This window comes from Thunnus albacares, chromosome 15 (genome assembly GCF_914725855.1).
Source record: "Thunnus albacares chromosome 15, fThuAlb1.1, whole genome shotgun sequence".
NCBI classification, from domain to species: Eukaryota; Metazoa; Chordata; class Actinopteri; order Scombriformes; family Scombridae; genus Thunnus; species Thunnus albacares.
Genome location: NC_058120.1, coordinates 18953719 through 18972624, shown reverse-complemented (window position 1 = coordinate 18972624; position 18906 = coordinate 18953719). Strand labels below are relative to the sequence as shown.

Sequence of the window (18906 nt, the reverse complement as noted above, 5' to 3'; positions counted from 1 at the left end):
AAGATGAATGTAGCGAGGCCAATGGTTTGCATTGGAGCCAGTTTGAAGCCCAGAGTTGCTGCTTATGTTTTGCGCCATCTTTTCTGTTTGGAGCCAGGACCTTCCAAATAAGGAGTGCGGGGTGTTGCCTTTCATGCTCTGGAAACAAGCCCTGCTACCTCGGATTGAAGTGAACGCTAGCTTACTGGGAACACTGAGAGGAAGCTAACATTAGCTACTTCAGCCAAAGATTTAAAAAAAATTGCTGTGGCCCAGATTCGGCCCACACCCGACACTTTCGGAACTTTCATCCGGCCCACATACCACATGGAATGATGGCACTTGGTTGGTCCGCAAGCCGTGTGTCAACCAAGAACAAACCAGATAGTCCATCACTGGCCCACATCCAGAATACACATACCTGAGAGCACCACATCTTTACCAAAAAAGGCCCACACTTTATTTGGGATATCTGGACCATATTTGCTATTTTATATGTGGGTCATTTCAGGCTCACAGCCATTTGTCCAGGCCAATAGAGGGCTAGCAGTGCCGCATCATTGCCTGAAGTGGTCCACTTTCATATGCTATCTGGGGCTAAATTGTGCTGACAGGACAGCAGGTATCATAATCAAGAAACATTAAACATTAAAAAGGATCTTGTTAGTGTAACTCCTGAAACACAAACACAGTAGAACTGCATGTCTGGAGAAAAATCACAGTTTATTTTTTAAACAGAAGCTCCAAAAATATGACTCACAGCTGTCAATCAACACCCACACTGCAGACATTAAAGCCTACTGTAATCTTATTAACAGAGCAATAATTTCCAAAATGACCACCAGCATTAGGGGGCCTGAATTTAGCAATTGAGACCATAATGACTCGTTAAAAAAATTATTGACTTAGTATTTCAAGAGAGAAGTTGATGCTTTTTAGATGGTAGTCAATTGGAGCCAACATCTAGCAGCTGTCGGTGACATTGCGCTTTAAGGTACTTACACATTCAAGCCACTTGACTTGCAAATAAAACACCAGTAGGTCATTTAATTGGACTTATCTAATGAACATGATAAGAACAATTCCACTTGAGGGCACCACATAACAACTAGCCCCCCTCCTTGCCTGATTAACTTACATAAGCACTTATAACTGCACCCACATCCACTCTCCTATCAGACATCCATCATTGTAGGGTGAGCGGAGGCTCTGATGGTGGATGTCTGGGGTTGTTACCAACAAATATGTTGGAGCTTTTTCCCGTTTGGGGCTTTAAGTGTCAGAAAGTGTCAAAACACTGAGACTAAAGGAGAGAGTGTATGTGAGTAAAGTCTTGGGAGATATCATCATGTTGAATTATTGATATTTGGATGTGTTTTGTGAGTCAGGTGCTATTTTAACACTGAGAAGTAGAAGTAATGTAGTTAATGAGTTTGCTGATGCAGTCAGACAGATTGACAGATGAACACACACATATTCAAAGTCATCTCTGAATGCACCCCTGACCTTTAGTCTCTAGAGACCTCCCACATCCATACTGCTCTTTAATTTTCTTCCATTAGCTGGTCACTGACTGGTCAGCTGTTTCTGTCATAATTTATTTATGTGTGTGTCTTCCTGTCATTTTATATCTATCTCAACCACCTAGACTTTTAACCTTTTGTCTACTTTTTGTGCATTTCCTACTATCATCAACATTGTCCATCTTCTTCCTTCTTCTTCCTTCTTTCTCTGTCTCCTTTCTTTTGTGTCCATCAATCACAGCCAGATTGTCAGATGTCGCTCCAGCAAGTCTTTTTCTCTCTTTTTCTGTCTCCGTCAATCTTTTTCCATCCCCTTCTTCTAGTAATTTTCTTACAGTTAAAGTGTTCTTCTTTTGTTGTCTTTCACTCTAAAATCTCCTCTTTCTTTTTCAACTACATATGGGAATTGCACCTTCTGCTCTTTCTATATAAAAATTTATATTATCATTAGAGCTGCAACTACAAATTATTTTCATTATCATTCATCCAATTACTCATTTAGTCTGTAAAATGTAGTGAAAATGCACATCACAGTTTCCAAAAGTCTTCCTAAAGCCCAAAGTGATATCCTCGAATTGCAAAAACCCAAATAATTTCAGTTTATTATCACAAAGGACACGGACAAGAAGCAAATCCTCAGAAAGGAGGAGCTGGAACTATGTAATGTTTGGTATTGTTGCCTGAAAAATGACAATAATATCAAAATATTTGGTGAATATCAAAATGTATATCAATATAGTTACATATAGCTTATAGCTCACTGTAGTAAATCATATATTCATGACTCAGTGGAAGACTGTTTTTATGTAATGATGTTTATTGATGCTCATTCAGGGGTCATGAATGACTGCTGATTGTGCAGTTTGAGCGTGTGTATGTGTATGCTGACATTGATTGTATGTTTGGGTTGGGGATTCATTCATGTTTGTTGGGGTGTGAGTGTCTCTCAAAGGTTTCTTCATCAAAGACTGTCTTCAGGGCGACGCCTCAATCAAATGGCACAGCCGTCCACGTGATCGCCGGAGCAGAAACAAGGCCTTTATCAGACACACACACACACACACACACATACACGGCTGTTCAGGCTTCTGGGCTAAAGGCTCTGGGGAAGCTTGGTTTTGTGTGTTCAGTAATGAAGGATTATTCGATGGTCAGGGTTTTTCTAATTTTTCTTCTCACTGCCGCTTTCCCCCAAAACCACTTCCCTCTGCATTAAGGCTTTAATGGATAAATCAAGATGAGGAAACATAATTTTAAAACATGATTTAATCCTATGGATTATACTGTGAATAAAGGACCATACGACTTGTCCTGCACTTTTAAGAATTTACCTACACATCACATATTTACATTACTTAGGATGATATTTCCTTCCTTCCAGCGAGCTACTGACTTTTACTAATGGTGGTAAATAGAGTGCATTTATATAGCGCCATTATAGTCTTATTGACCACTCAGAGTACTTTACAGTATATACCAACATTCACACATTCATACACTGATGGCAGAGGATGCTATGCAAGATGCCAATACAGCGATTCTTATCCAAAGCGCCCTGCAATGTTTCTATGCTCACCTATTTAGACACACACACACACACACACACACTTTGGGGTTCAGTATCTTGCTCAAAGATAGTTTGACATCCAGACCGGAGGAGTTGGGGATCGAACCACCAACCGTCTGATTAGTGGACGACCCACTCTACCTCCTGAACCACAGCTGCCCCTGATGATGTATCTAATGAAAGTCAATATATAGAAATTATAATTTGCTTGAGAAATCATTTATAGTGAATATTTCCTTGCTTTCTGTTTGTAAACATCATGTTATTTTCTTTGCATTACAAACATGCTATTTGGAAAACTTCCATTTTTTGGACGCTTTCACTGATGTTCTAACAAAATATGAGAACCAGCAGGCATTGCATTCATAAGCATTCATAAGCTACATTGTCAGAAAATTATACTCAGAATACAATCAATCAATCAATCAATCGATCAATCAATCAAACTTCATTTATATAGTATCTTTCATACTGGTTGAATGCAATTAAAAGTACTTTATAGGTGATAGACAAATACACAGGAAGATAAAGATGGACTGGGTGACTAATGCACACGAAGATACAAGTAAAATGCCAACATTAAACAAATTGACTTGTGAAATGTTAATAAATAAAAATACATATTCATATTTGAATAACTTTTTCAATTTTGGCTTATATGAAGCATGATTCTGACACTGTATGGCCTGTTTCTTGCCTCAGATGTATCCAGAGGCTGATTATTTTGGACATCTACCAGGTTTTTCCTGTTGGAACAAGTGGTGCATTCATCCAATCCAATGTAACAGGGATTCATGTCTGCGTAAAAGGAAAAAAAAAAAAGCCATTAATCATGTAAAGTGCTGCTTACTTGAAATGACACACTTGAGATTAAACTACTGTAATTGGAGCACCAATTAGTCTTTCATAACTTTCACATAGAAGTGGAGCGAATAGCATTTCTTGAGCAGGATATTTTGGTACTCTTTCAACTGCTGTTGTCTAGAGAGCAGGGTCTGAGATGTGAGGGGCCAAAGGTCATGTTTGAGGGTAAAGAGACAATGGGGTTTAATGGAGTTTGACGAAAAGGTGATGGGCAGGGCTGGAGGCCTGGATATGCTTTCGGGTTTGGATTTCATAGAGAGAGACAGAGAAGGATGTAGTGGTGGAGAGAAGAATTCCTGCAAAACCTGTGTTTCACCGTAGGTTTTAACACACAGAAAGCACAGGAGTTTGTTGTCATGCATGGCCATTCCTGTCTGTCTGGGTTAGTAATAGACTGGGGGGGAGGGGAGGAGGACACAAAGAGGAGGAGGAGTACAAGTACGAGTGTTGGTGGGTGTAGGTTGTAATGCTGGCAGGTCATTTATAACCCTCTGTCTCCCCTCCCCGCTGTATTGGCCTCAGAGAGTGCATGGCACAGGCGAAGTACATCGATCCTGGACTAGAAATTAATTAGATACTGGTTTATGGGAGCATAGAGAAGATAAGGAGAGAAGTGTTTATATTTATAAGCCAAAACTGTGCTTCAGGGCCCGGGCTAAAGGTCCATTATTAGACATTCAAGTGAGGTCAGAGGTCGTTTTATCAGTTAACAGAGAATCTTGTGAAGTACTGGTGAACTGAGAGCAGAGAGCCTGAGGACAGAGAGGTCATCAGGTCAAGTTACGGCATCACCACCATTATAATAGCTCTGTGTGCTGGAATCTGACAGGGCAGACGAGCTGGAGTTAGGGACGAGACAGGCTGACTGACCTCTTAGAAAGAGACAGAAGATCTAGAGGAACGATGAGGTGGCTATATATAGAGAGTTGCTGAGGAGAGAACAACAGAGACAGAGAGAGACACCGGCAGAGGCTCTTGAATTTTTCAGTTGTCAAAGTGATTCTACATGTATGAGGCTTGTTCCTTCAAGGATTGGAGTGAATTAGCATTAAATGTAACATGCAGTGAATTGCATGACTTCAGACTTAAATGTACTTACTGAGACATTTTCAGGTGAAGCTTATAACAGGATAAAGTAAATATGAAAACATCAATGAGCATTAGTCAAATAAAAAAACCAAACCATCACAATACAGATGTTATTTGTTTATATGTTAAAGGGGACATATCATGCACATTTACAGCTCTATATTTTTATTCTGGTGGTTCAGTGGTATATCTTTATGATTTACAATTAAAAAACCTCCTTATTTATTTTACACTGGCCCGTTACGCAGCCCCTCAGCTCAGCCTGTCTCTTTAAGGCCCACCTCCTGATGAGCCCACTCTGCTCTGATTGGCCAGCTTCTGGAAGCTGCGACTGCTCATTGTGTCTACATAAACAAACAATATTAAATTTCAATTCTTGTTCTTGTTCTTTACTCAAAATGTCAATTCTCATGTCAGCCGAAATCTGATTGGAATATGTGAGTGGATAACAACCTTAGCCACAACTTTAGCAACAAAGGCTACGGAACGGACGGCTGTTTGTGGACATGCACGAACAATCTGACATAATCATGAGAAGGAAGTAGAGGTAACTTTGCAAATGAAGCGTTCAGAGCAGGTTGAAGCCTGAGCTTTTGACTTTTAGGGAGCATTTTTACATACGTTCACCTCAAGTTTTGTAACTTTGACTATGTTTAACATAGACATCTGACATCATAACAGTATCAAAACTGACAGAGAATCACAAAAAGCATGATATGTCCCCTTTAGCAAGACAGGTCTAAAGCCACACAAGCAGTAAGGCTGTAGACAGCAATGATTTGAGCTAAATACTAACTCTAGCATGGCAACATGCTCACAATGACAATTCTAACTTGCTAAATACAAATTACAGCTGAGGTTTCTGGAAATGTCACTGTACACTTTGGTCAAATTAAGATTTTGACCTGACACTAGATGAAAAGTTAAGGGATTACCAAAGTAACTACAGGTCTTCCTGAGGGGAACATGAACATCTGTACCAAATTTTCATGGCAATCAATTCAATAGTTGACAAGACATTTTACTCTGAACCACAAATGTCAACCTCATGTTGGTCACCGATTTCATTAGGAGTCATCATCTGGGAACCATGCATGTCTGTACCAAATTTCATGGCAATCCATCTAATAGTTGTTGAGATATTTTTGTCTGGACCAAAGGACTGTTATGTCTTATTGTACACAGCCACAGTCAAATACACTAAATCATATCTTTGGATTCATTTGGAAATCGGTCTTTCTATTTAAATTATTGTTTTTTGTGTTTTTTTTTCTGATTTTAAAGTGAGACTATGTAACATTGGAAAGAAGAAACAACTAATTCTTTCTCTTACAAATGAAAAGTTGAAATCATAAGTGATACATTGTTCCCTTACTTCATTTAATACACTCAGGGGTTTTGCATCTACAGCCTTGCTTGGTCTGGTATGACCAATGACTTGCTGTATTACTGACATTGAGCAAGTTCTCTAACTTCATGACTCTTGTCCACTTGTGCATATCAAGGATTAACCTTTCTATGGTTTTACTGTGAAAGTGACTGTCAGTCCTGCTTGTCCCATTTGACTTGCTCCCACTCAGGTTACCAAGTGATGATTTTTTTGGCCTCTTGGAGGCAACGAAAACAAAGCTGTCAACACACCACTGACATACTATCACTTGTTAAGTTGATAAGACAAACTTGTTAGCCAACAGTTGCTTGTTTACTTTTAGCTGTTTTGTTGTACACCAACTCCTAAGTGAGATATCTGCTAACTGCTGAACTATATATACAAGCTAGTTGCTAAGTATGTCCATCTGGTGCCAGGCAGTTAGTTTACAGACGGTTTTTATAGATTTTAGACCAAAATAAGGAGCTGAGAAAGCTGATTGGAATAATTCATGTTGGTTTTCACATTACACAAAGTAATTTGAGTTATTGTAAATAAAGTATAAAAATACTGTTTGAAGCAGCTTTAAAACAACTGACTTTAAAGAATATTGGGTGATGAAGGGTTGCCAGTCATGATACTCTCACTTAAAGACCTTTGGAGTGGAGATATTCATTTGTGAGGAAGATCATTTTCTCTTAAGTGAAGTTTTATGATTAAGGCATGTTAAAGGATGTCAAAGTAAGGCTATAGTTTAAGGAATATAGTCAATGATAGGTCCTCATAAGGATTAAAGCACAATAAGATTAATTTCTGCCTGTGCCACTGATGCAAAGATTGGACTACAGTTTATATTTGGCAAAAGATATATTTTATATCCAAAATCACTGAGACGTTCTCGCCCCCTAAGCCTCACCTTGAGCAACCCAACTGTGTATAAATATAGTATACTGTAAGTGTGTGTGTGAATGATTTCTGCCTGGTTAACTTCACAGCCCGGGGCATTACTGGTTTTTCCCTTCCCCACCAGTGTGTATGTGTGTCAGATTGAGTGCAAGAAAAAGACAAAAAAAGACTAAAAGAGAGAGAAAGAGAAGGAGAGGAAGCAAAAAAAAAAGGTTGTTAGGGAATGCTTAGGGGTATGGGACCATCTGTTGCTAAAACAATTCGGTTCTACCCCTCCTTTGTTGTTTGGTTCATTCAGATGCACACATCTGGTGTCTTTTTCAGGGCTCAAACCCTCATTGTCTCAACCTTCACAGTTGAGTGTTTATGTCAGGAAACAAGATCATTCATAATTATCAATATTGTCTTAATGAGTCACCAGAATTTGTCATTGTAATGTCTCAGGGTTTCAAACAATATTTGCATTATCTTTAATCAATTAATTGTTTAGACTTTAAAATGTCAGAAAATAGTGAGAAATGCCCAAAACACTTTCCTAAAGCTCAAGATGACGTCTTATTTTATCAGACCAACATTCAAACCCCCAAAATATTCTATTTACAATTATATAAAACCGAGAAAACAATTTACAAGCTTAAACCTGGGAATGTTTACTTGTGCTGGAAAATTAATTGAAATGACTAATCTATCATCAAAATAGTTAATATTTTGTTGATTAACTAATCGATTAATTGACTAATTCAGCTTTATAAAATCAGTTCTGCATATTGGGAGAAGTGATCCTTGAACATGTTCTATGTAATCTTGCTGTAATCATTCCTCCTGTTCATAAGAGATCCATTCATAATGCACTTCAATGTAACTGATGAGGGCCAACATTGACAGCCCTCCTTTTGTGCAAAAATGTATCTAAAAGTTTACTTGAGGTTAATATGAAGTTTCAGCTTTAATCAAGTCAGTATATTTCAAGTTACTGTCCCTATTTTTGTTGTGATTCTTCCACTACAGCTGAACAGGAAAGCACTGTCTGTCGAGACACAAAGAGGGAACTTTTTACTAAAAGGTCTGTGGATGTGGATGATTTCCACTTTATTTTACTGACTCAGACTGCTGAAGCCTCACATTATCCTCAGTTAAACTGGACTGGATTTTGCCCCCCATTACTTACATTGTAAGTGCGTCTCTGTGAATTTCTCTCTCATCTGGCTGCTGATGTTTTGGGATATTGTGGAATGTGTTTTGATGAATTGTTTTAGATTAATTTTATTTCACTTATTTGGGGACAGTTATTGGTTTTCTTTATGGAGTTGTCTTTAGGATGATATATTTTACATGACTGTATTGGAGATTTTATACATGATTTATAACTTCAGTGTTTCATTCTGATATTGTGATGTACTTTGAGACATAAAAAATTTCTTTTTACCTTTTTCATACACTTACAAACACATCAGAGTCAGTGCAATACACTGAATTGTGCAACAACTTCAGGGGGAAGATATGTGATGTGCACAGTCCATTTCTTGTCTTTACAGTACTCAAGTGGCCATATTGACTGCCTCCTCCTCCTCTTCCTCTTCTTGTTTCCTTTTCTGTACCCTCTTGTCTCCCTCAACTGTATTGCTGTGCCCCCTCGAGGTCAGAGGTCAGTGACTGTGTGAAAGAGGGCTTTGTCTGTGTGGAAAGGTCTGGGAAGGGCACACTTCCTCTGACCCTGAGCCTGACACACACACACACTCACACACACTCACACACAAACACACACACACACACACACACACACACACACACACACACACACACACACATGATTTCAAGCACTGTTGCTTCACCTTGGCAGAAAGTCCAGATGTTACAGTCTTTTTCTCTCATTAAACACATCTGTAACATCTGTCTGTGCACCCATGCACAGTCATCACACAGACAGACTGGAATAAATGTGGTTTACTGTTCTTATGTGTTTTTGATGAAACTAACCCGAGCTAACCTCTCTTACAAAAAGCAGTATATGTGTACTGTATTCTGTGATGTACCAATACAGAAAATAATCTACATTTTGCTTCATTTCTTAGTGTTCTTTGCCTCCATCCCATCTGTTACCTGTCGTGTGTTACGGGTTACCAAAAAAGAGTTTTAGCTCACAAGTTTCTATGAATAGCTTGCAACCAGGATGGTATTATCAAACCAGGAAAAATATAATGATATATCAGTGGGAAAAGTATCAGCTTAGATCTAAAAGCTCTGTTTCAAAATCCAAGTTGTGTTTGCTTGCCCGCTGTCAGCTGAAGACTTTCACCAGAGGATTCATTACCTGACGTAACCAAACACCAAACATCTTCCATACAGGTTGCACTGCTTAACCTCAATCTTTTTGTGTGTTTGTGTGATCCAGGGGACCCGTGTTTGGGTCAGAGAGAAGGAACAGCTGGTTCCCGCCACGGTCAACTCCTGCGGAGATGGAACCCTTGTCGTCACAACTGACTATGGAGAGGTAAGGGCTGTACACACACACACATACGCACACATGCACACTACTCATATCTGTCGTGTCTGATCATGTTTGCATTTAGTATGTTATCAAGTGCTGCCAAGAAGGTCTCGATGACCCTCCAATGTGTTAGATTGTTCACAGCAGGCACAATCTTTTACAAGTTTTTGTATACACTGTGACAGAAGTAGAACTTGAACCAAGGAAATCATGGAGTGCTTTGTCTGGGCGAGGATATAATTTGTGATTACCGGGTAGATAGATCCATCAGGCTCATTCATTGGATAAAGTTACATGTAGATTGGTGTAGTATAGGGTTACTCAAATACAAATCTTAGAGGTCCACTTACCAAATCTCCACTGCATCAAAGTCCAGTAAGGATTCATTACATAATATTTCAGTACAAAAATGCCAGTGCTATGTACATGAACAGCATTTCTATATTAATGAGAGAGGTGACACCTGGGTTGTGTCCACAAGTCTTTAAACATGGGTTGTGATAGCAAACTGGTGTGTTCATTAGTGAGTCTGCTGCAGGATGAGTTCATTGTTTAAAATGATCTTACAGTTATTCTGCTGGAGGCTTGATCTGACAAGATCAGATGGTTCATCTTTATGGTTCGTACCTCTGTGCTTTTTGAGATGCTTTTGTTCAAAACAGGCATATTTTGTGTCGTCATTATGGCCACTGTTTCATTGCATATCAAACACATATACAGTAGGTCTCGTGCTTCCCTCAGGAAAAATGAATGCGCATTTCTCAGTCCACTCATCCTTAAATTCATGATTCATTTTACTCTTTCAACCGGAGCTCCAACATCTGACAACAGCCTTGCTAACTGTGGCAGCTAGCGGGTGGCTGACATGTGAGGTGATGTAGCAATGTGTCACTCAAAAGTGGTCCGAGTCAGGTTACGGTGAAATTCAGTTAATCTGGTCTCGATTAAATTGTTATTTGGTCTGAATCTGGACCAGAGTTCGCCTATTGAGTATATTGAGCACTGAGTATGGTGTAGTAGTGTCAGTTTATGTTCACTGAACGACAACACTGTGTTTTTATTCAGTTAAATACAACATCTTGTCTTGTAAATAAGGAAATTCTTCTGATATTTGTAACATTAGTGGTAGTTATTGCAGATTATTTGTGATGGATCTGTTTTGATAAGGCTCAGTAGCGATGAATTGTTACATGCTGGAGAAAAGCAAAATATTGTATATGGATAAAACGCCAAGGTAATGTCTTAATTACACAATTTTTTCCCCACTAAAAACGTGATTATCTGGGAAAAACTGGTTTACCAGTAAAAGAAAAGTTTCTGTTTATGAGAGGTGATGGGCCAAACTTCAAAAGCCCTCAGAAAATAATACATTTTTAATGTGAAGTGGGCTGTTTCTTTAGCAAACTGTCTAAACAGAACAGAAAACACTCTGCAGCCTGAAAACACATTTAATTAGTTAGTAGAGATGAATAGCGTCAGCGTTCATATACTGCTGAGTGAAATCTGCAGCAGTTGCATGTAATGTGTCGTCTATGCATTAGTTTGGGGGTAAAGGTCAGCGTGAAGGTGAGGCAGCTGTGCAGGTTCATCCTCTCCTGTGCGGATCAATAGAAACTCCCGGTCATGACGCTCCACTTTCCTGCCCCAGTTCCTTCCTACTCCTCTCTCTCTTCTTCTTCCTCATACATATGCAAAATGCATCCCTGACACACATTCAGCCTCAAGAGGAGAGCTAGAATAGATAGAGAGCATTATGGGAGCACATGCTCATTTCAGGATGTCAGATGTTGGGACAGAGTTGCCTGTAGTCGTTCTAAATGGCAAATCCAGGCGGCTGCCCCAACGCCAACGCTTAAACACCAACCCCCCTGCCAAAATAATGGAATTGAATGTTTAAATCTCATTATGAGTGTGTGTGTGTGTGTGTGTGTGTGTGTGTGCTCATCTAATCTGCATCAGAGCAAGAACAGGCACACGTTGCTCTTTGGATTTAATGTTTTTTTGATGCCTGATGTGTTTGGCACACATGCACACACACACACACACACACACACACACACACACACGCACACACATGCGCTCCAGTTGGCAGCGTTTAGATGGAGCTAATAATAGACTTGGTTCTTTGGCCCTAATTCAAGAGTCTCAATCCACTCTTTATACCCCCAAAGAACATCCACATGTACACTCTCTTTCACATTTGCTGTACAATGAGTTCATGTTTCGTGGCCTTTAAGACATGAAGTGGCCTCATGCAACTCTAAAAGCATCGTCTTTTGAAGAAGCCGCTTCAGTGTTTCTGTTCGGGGACGCAGCAGGGGCAGACAGGCATTTCCCAAAATAGAGAATTGGTTATAGGAGCAGGCATTCTCTTTGCTCTGGATTATGAATGTCCATAACCTCCCCAACCCCCATCCAGCTCTCCCTGCATCCCTCTACCCCTCCCTCTCTGCTAGCTGTTGGTGTTTAAATGTTAGCTCTGCAGGAGGTGGTGAATATTTGATAGAGAAACAGCGGGATCGGGGGCTTTTCCCTGTTACAACAGCATCTGACCCATGAAAACAGTCCCATGCTCCCATCGCTTCCTGTTGCTCTCCTGATCTTGGTCATAAATGCATTTTTGATTCCACTGAGCTGAGAGTTCAGTAAGTCCCACAAGCATTTTTGATAGCCTAAAGAACAAAACAGTTAAAAATGACGACAATATTGATGCCAACATGGCGGGTAGAGCATGCAAACACATGAAAAATTTAACAGCGTTTGACTATTTTTGTAAAGTTTTACTTTTCTTCTTCCCTTTTCTTTCTCATACTCTCTTCCTCGCTGCTCTGCTCACTGTGGTTCTGTAGTCTACGGTACAGACCTTGACCCAGTTCACCACATTACCAATTCTGGGTTACAAATGCTGCGGCTGCAAACCTACGAGCCTTCATGTCAAATCAGCACAGCTCACAACTACCAGGGGTATATGCAACCCTTTACATCATTCATAGCCATTTTTACTCTGCTTTTTCAATGGTAGGTTTGTCATTTAAATAGAAATATTCTAGCTTGTTGAACACCTTTGCCCCATCATGCAGGTATAAAATCATTAATTTAAATTGAGATGTTTGGTGGCAGCCTAATGGTGCATGTTTTATTTCTACTACTGTATCCTCTCGCCGTGCATGGTGGTACACAATCGCCCAAATTTAACCCTTCCCAGTCATTCCCCACTTATGTATTTATATATTTAACCTCTATTTATACAGGGTGAGAGTACATACTCTATAATAGCAATACCCTGTTTAATGTTTAAATCACAAAGAAACTAACAAGGACAGACAGACACTTTAATAAAAAACAAATTAGACAATATATGTGAAAAGTTTCTGAACTATTGTGTAATCAGTGTCACAACTCTCGTCAGTCAGATTTATTTGTCTTTTTAATACCTTAAAATAAATATAAAGTATTATATATTATATACATATATAGAGTAGCTGCTTGATGAACTGATGTAGAGCTGCAACGATTAGTTGGTTAATTGATCAGTCAATCAGAAAATTAATTGCCAACCATTGTGATACTGTATGAATTTTTTGGAGCCATTTTTTAAATAGAAAAAATGTGAATATTTTCTGGTTTCTTTAGTCCTCTCTGACAGTAAATGGCTGGGTTGTGGACTGTTGGTCAGGACAAAACATTTTAGGTTGCACCTTAGGCTTTGAGAAATAGTGACTGACGACTAATCGTTTAATTGAGAAAATAAGTGACAGAGTCATTGATAATGAAAATAAATCATTAATTGCAGCCCTCAAATGTCAATACCCATCCTTCAATGCAAAGTGGAAAGCCTTTGTCAGCATTTGCCGTCATCATTTTAGAATTATTATGTGTGTGTAGCTTATTTGATGGGATGGGAAGCCTCGTTATATCAATAAGTGACTCCTCTGTCTGTCTGTGATCCATCTGTCCATTTTAAACCACTTAAATGGGTCTGGGTTGCAGTGGGAGTGTGTTAAGCAAGGGTAGCCCAGCACATATCCCAAGATGTTCCCAGGCTAGATAGGATTGGTTGTCCCACCACTGGATCTGCACTGTGGTCTCTGCTCAGCTGGGCATGACCAGGATACCATTCATTCACTTGCGTTTTGTTTCATCAGTGACTACCCACAACTCATGACCATAAATGAGGGTTTGAGGGTAAATTGACTGGTAAAGTTAAACAATCTCCTTGGATTATGAAAACCTTAGATATTAGTGCATTAACCAAGGTTTTACCTTTTCCTTTGAAGTATGAGTCGAGTAGAGCTTTACAGCGTATAGAATCCGATTAGATTAGATCAGATTAGATGAAACTTTAATGAACCTGTGGTGAAACTGGGTCAACAAAGAACTGGAATATACAGTAGATAAATATAGAGATAGAACAAATAGATAGCACTGAAGATATTACAGAGGATGAACATACCGACAACATGAAAAGATAAATATAGATCATTGTATGGAGACACAAAACTCCTACTGGCTTATAATTATATGTCAGTGATGTTAGATTAAGCAGGGAAATAGCTATTTACAGATATGTGCTGAAAGTGTGTTTTCACTGTATTGAACACCTTCCCTGTAATTTTTCTTGTTACAGTACATTTTTTGTCTAGATGAAGGTTCATATTTTCAACTTCCTATTAATAATCAGATATGTTTAGACAATTTTCTTTGTTCAGAACTTTATTAATGTCAATAAATTTACAAATTAAAGAACGACAAGGTGATGACATGAAATACTAATTTCACATATAGGATATTTAAATTACATTTTAAGTAAAAAATATATAATATATTTAACATATAAACACACTGATAATAATAAACAGAGTAAATAAAAAAATCTAAGATATGTGTAATAATTGCATAAAGGTGATAACACAACACAAATAAACACAACAACAACAACAACAACAACAACAACAACAACAAATGAAGAGACATTTGGAGTTAGCTCATCAAATTTATGTATGAAGAATTTTCCTAATAAAATAATAAAATTGACTACATTTTATTATTTTGTATTATATTACAGATCTTCCTGGTCTGGTTGCTATGGATACGGCAACAGAATCAGCACCAGGCTTCTCCTTACATAATGCTTCATTTTTGATTTTGATGTCACAACATGTATGTTTATTGGACACATTTACACACACACATGCGCACGCACACACACACACAGGAATGGGCTGTACATGGGAAAATATGTAGACACACAGAAATAAGGCTGCACAAGAATAAAAGCACACACGCACCTGTATGCCACACACACACACACACACACACACACACACGACACTGTGTTATGTGACCTGGATTTCCTATAGCTAGCGTGAAAGCTGCACTGAGACCTCACGCGAGCACAGAACATGCTGCAGGGATGTCTTACTCCTTGTGCACACATGCACAAAATGACTGCAAGTACATAGGCACACACACTCTTTGAAATGCGGCTAATGAAAAGTGCGGGAAATGACTTGTTTTGTCTGATTCTGCAGAGAAACAAGCTGATGCTGCTGTGTGATCTCCTGACCCACATTCGTCCTCACAGTTTCACATTTCTAACCCTCTGAGGATCCCGTAGTTACTCACTCGCTTAGCATCTTATAATGAGTTTAATGTAACATAAAAACACAAATATGCAAACACACACACACACAGACACAGACACACACACACACACACACACACACACGCATTTCTCTGTGTGTTTCTTTCTGTCTGTATCTCACCTTCTCTGTCTCTCTGCAACATCCCTTATCTGTGAAGAAACAAGGCAGTTTCTCCCCTTGGGGTGGGATGAGTGTGAGTTGCCTAATCTTAAAGGATGATGTCATATGAAATGTGTTACCCACTTCTTTACTGTGGGGCAGAAAAGGTATAAATGGAGTTAAAGCTTGTTGTTAACTTCTTTTTCTCAATTGAAAATTCACAAAAGCTCTGTGGTAAAAAAAAAAAAAAAGAGAGAGAGAAATGAGCTTTAAAAATATACAACACAGGTTTGGAGTTAATTTCAAACTGCACATATGCAAAATTTGGGGGAACTGGGAAGACACAATGTTTATCAATATTAGTGTTGTTTTATATACTCAAAGCTCTTTTCGGTGATGTTGGCAAATTTAAAGTGATTAGAGCTGCAATGATTAGTTGATTAATTCATTCATTCAGTCATTCATTGATCGACAGAAAATGAATCTGCAACTTTTTTTGTGATTAATTATTTATTGTATAAATAAAGAGATACAAAATACTACACAAAATCAAACAGATCTGGAGAGACCTATAAGGTGCAAACTATTACATGGCAATAGTATACAGAAAGCCCCCCCAGCCCCATCCACAAACAGGCAAACAAACAGAAAAACTTTTTTAAAAAAAAAGGAAGAAGGAAAAAAACACCCGAAAAAAAATTAAGTGTTGGCAACTATTTTGATAATTGATTAATAGTTTTGGGTCATTTTTTAAGAAAAAACACCCAAACTCTCTGATTCCAGCAAATATAAACATCTTCTGGTGTCTTTAGTCCTGATAGTAAACTTGAATATCTTTGGGTTGTGGATTGTTGAACAAGACATTTGAGGACGTCACCTTCGACTTTTGGAAACAATGATTGTCATTTTTCACTATTTTTTGACATTTTATAGCCCAAACAACTAATCGATTAATCAAGAAAATAATCGACAGATCAATTGATAATGAAAATAATTGTTAGTTGCAACCCCAAAATTGAATTATTTAATAAAATTATATTATTTCCATTTATTTTAACTTTTTTGCCTTCATTGGACAGCTATATAGTAGATAAGTAGACAGGAAACAAAGGAAGGGTGAGGGGCATGACATGCAACAAAGGTCCCTGGCTGGAAATGAACTGATGTTGCGGTTATGTGGCATGTGCTGTAACCATTCAGCTACCAGGGCACTCCCATTATTTCCATTTAAATTATTCAGAAAAGATGTGGGAAACTGTTTTTATATACAGTATATTAAATATATATTATATTCTTGAAGCCTGTGGCCAGTTCTATGCATTAGAGCACGTTGGTTTTGAGATAAAGTGACTTGTTGACACTGTTGGCCTTTAGCTGCCAGAGTCAGATTACACAAAATACCTCCTCAGTGTTCCCCAATCCTAATCTGACACATGAAGGTCTGCCAGATGTGATCCAAGGTCAGCGGGGAGAGATGCAGGTGCTGTGTGTTACTGTATCTTCTACTGGTGAATAGAGGTTTGCAGAGTATTTAGGTCACTGTGCCCAGAGCTCTCTCTCTCTCTTTCTCTCTCCATCTTTATCTCTCTCGCCTCCTCTCCTCACTCTGGCTGCAGCTAATATGTGAAGTCAGATGAAGAGGCTTGTCTCCCCTGGCTCTCCTCCTGAATCATGCAAAGCAGATTCAGACATCAGAGGGCTTTACAGGAAGACCACTGCATGCACTGTATGTATGTGTGTGTGTGTAAAAAGTGTATGTATGAAAGGGGTTTTTCACATGAGCAATAAGGGTGAAGAGTGCAGCAATTTTACTGGAAGAGAGAAGTAACAGAAAGTGATAAAAAGGAAGAGAAAGGGCTGTAAAAGAGACAGTAAATATTGTCAACAAATCCCACAAAAAGGCCAAATCCTACTAACAAGTATTCCCTGCATAGCCAAAGCTTGATTTACTTATTCGTCTGTGCCAAAAACCTCCATTGCTGTCCGAAAACACATCAGTAGGTGTCACACTGTTCCGTTGGGTGACGTGTTCCTTCGTTATGATGAACCTGGGCACTGTAGTTTATTTTGATTCGATCACAAACACCATCTTGCTGCCATAAATGCTAACTAATACACCAAATGTGGGCTGGGAGAGAGAAAATGATGTTATAACACATTATTGGTTTTGGTCTTTTCATGGGATTCTTTAACCGTAAGAAAAATAAAGAATAACATCAGCTTTATCCTTTAAGTCTCTCCCACACAATACAAATTCTAGTGAGAGATGTACAGCTGAAGACAAATCAGACTGTGCTCTCCCTCTAAATTACTCTCATTCTGTCTTCTCCTCTCTCTGTTTTTCACTCACTAATTCCATGTATTTCTTCTCTTCCTCTCTCCAATAATGAATTATTAAATATGAAGTATCCCATTTTAGACTCTCTGGGTAGTCAAACTTATTGTGTGTGTGTGTGTGTGTGTGTGTGTGCTGCAAATATAGTACAGTCTCTGTGTGTGTTAATGCACAGATTGTGTGTTAAAACCCACCAGAGGGCAATGGAAGGAGACGACGTTTGCCAAAACCTTTTTTCTTTTTTCTTTCTTTTCTTTCCATTTCAGCTGCATTTTATTACTGACACACTTTGCTACTTCATAGCATCCTCCTTTCCTGGATCATTTGCATAGTATGGGTTATCCTGAGTGGTTTTTCCTGAACATCTCTGGTTTATCTGCTGTTTAAGGCTTTTGTATATTTTACTGTAAAGCAGCTTTGGCTGTAGAAGCAATTGTAAAACCCAGAATAGTAGCCTAGCCCAGTCTTTAATCTTATAGTTAAAATATCCAGGGCTTTGTCTGAGAGTCCATCATTGTAGATAGGTGGAGCATTTCACAAATTGTTTACTGGTTATGCAGACTACTACTCAGCCTACAAAAACAGTTGTATAATGTCTCCTGCTGCTTTGAAGGAGCTTTGATGTCATCACGGTTATCCTGTTATTAGCTAGACTTTTTGGTAAATTTCTTCAAAAAAAGTACAATTTTCAACATACTATGTAAAAACTATGGTGGTGCCTGGGCACCAGGCTTTAAATCAAGTTTAGTAAATGAAGATAATCTAAAAATGGAGGTCACTGAATTTTGAAAACCAAAAACCAGATCTTCTTTCTGTCATCTTTCAGTGTCCTTCTTACACTCACATGACCTGAAGTGTGTTTTGTGTGTGAAGCTTTATCTTCTGTGCCTCTATAATTTACCCTGGATTGCAAAGGCTCGCTTGGCTTTCTGGTTGGCTCTCCTTAAGCCTTCAGTTACAGACAGGGGTCCCAGATAGAGCCATTTAGGCATTAAATGTGTCTGTGTGAGTGAGCACACAGGGATCCATGTACATTAGATAG

The 18906-nt window shown here is 38.7% G+C and overlaps 1 protein-coding gene across 1 annotated transcript in view; it reads left to right on the top strand.

Annotated features, from left to right (window-relative positions):
* The window catches only part of myo10l1 (myosin X, like 1), a 59637-nt gene that overhangs the window by 8738 nt on the left and 31993 nt on the right, over positions 1–18906 (top strand). Inside the window, 1 exon segment of the mRNA XM_044375842.1 lies at positions 9690–9788. Coding sequence (XP_044231777.1) covers positions 9690–9788 — 99 coding nt within the window.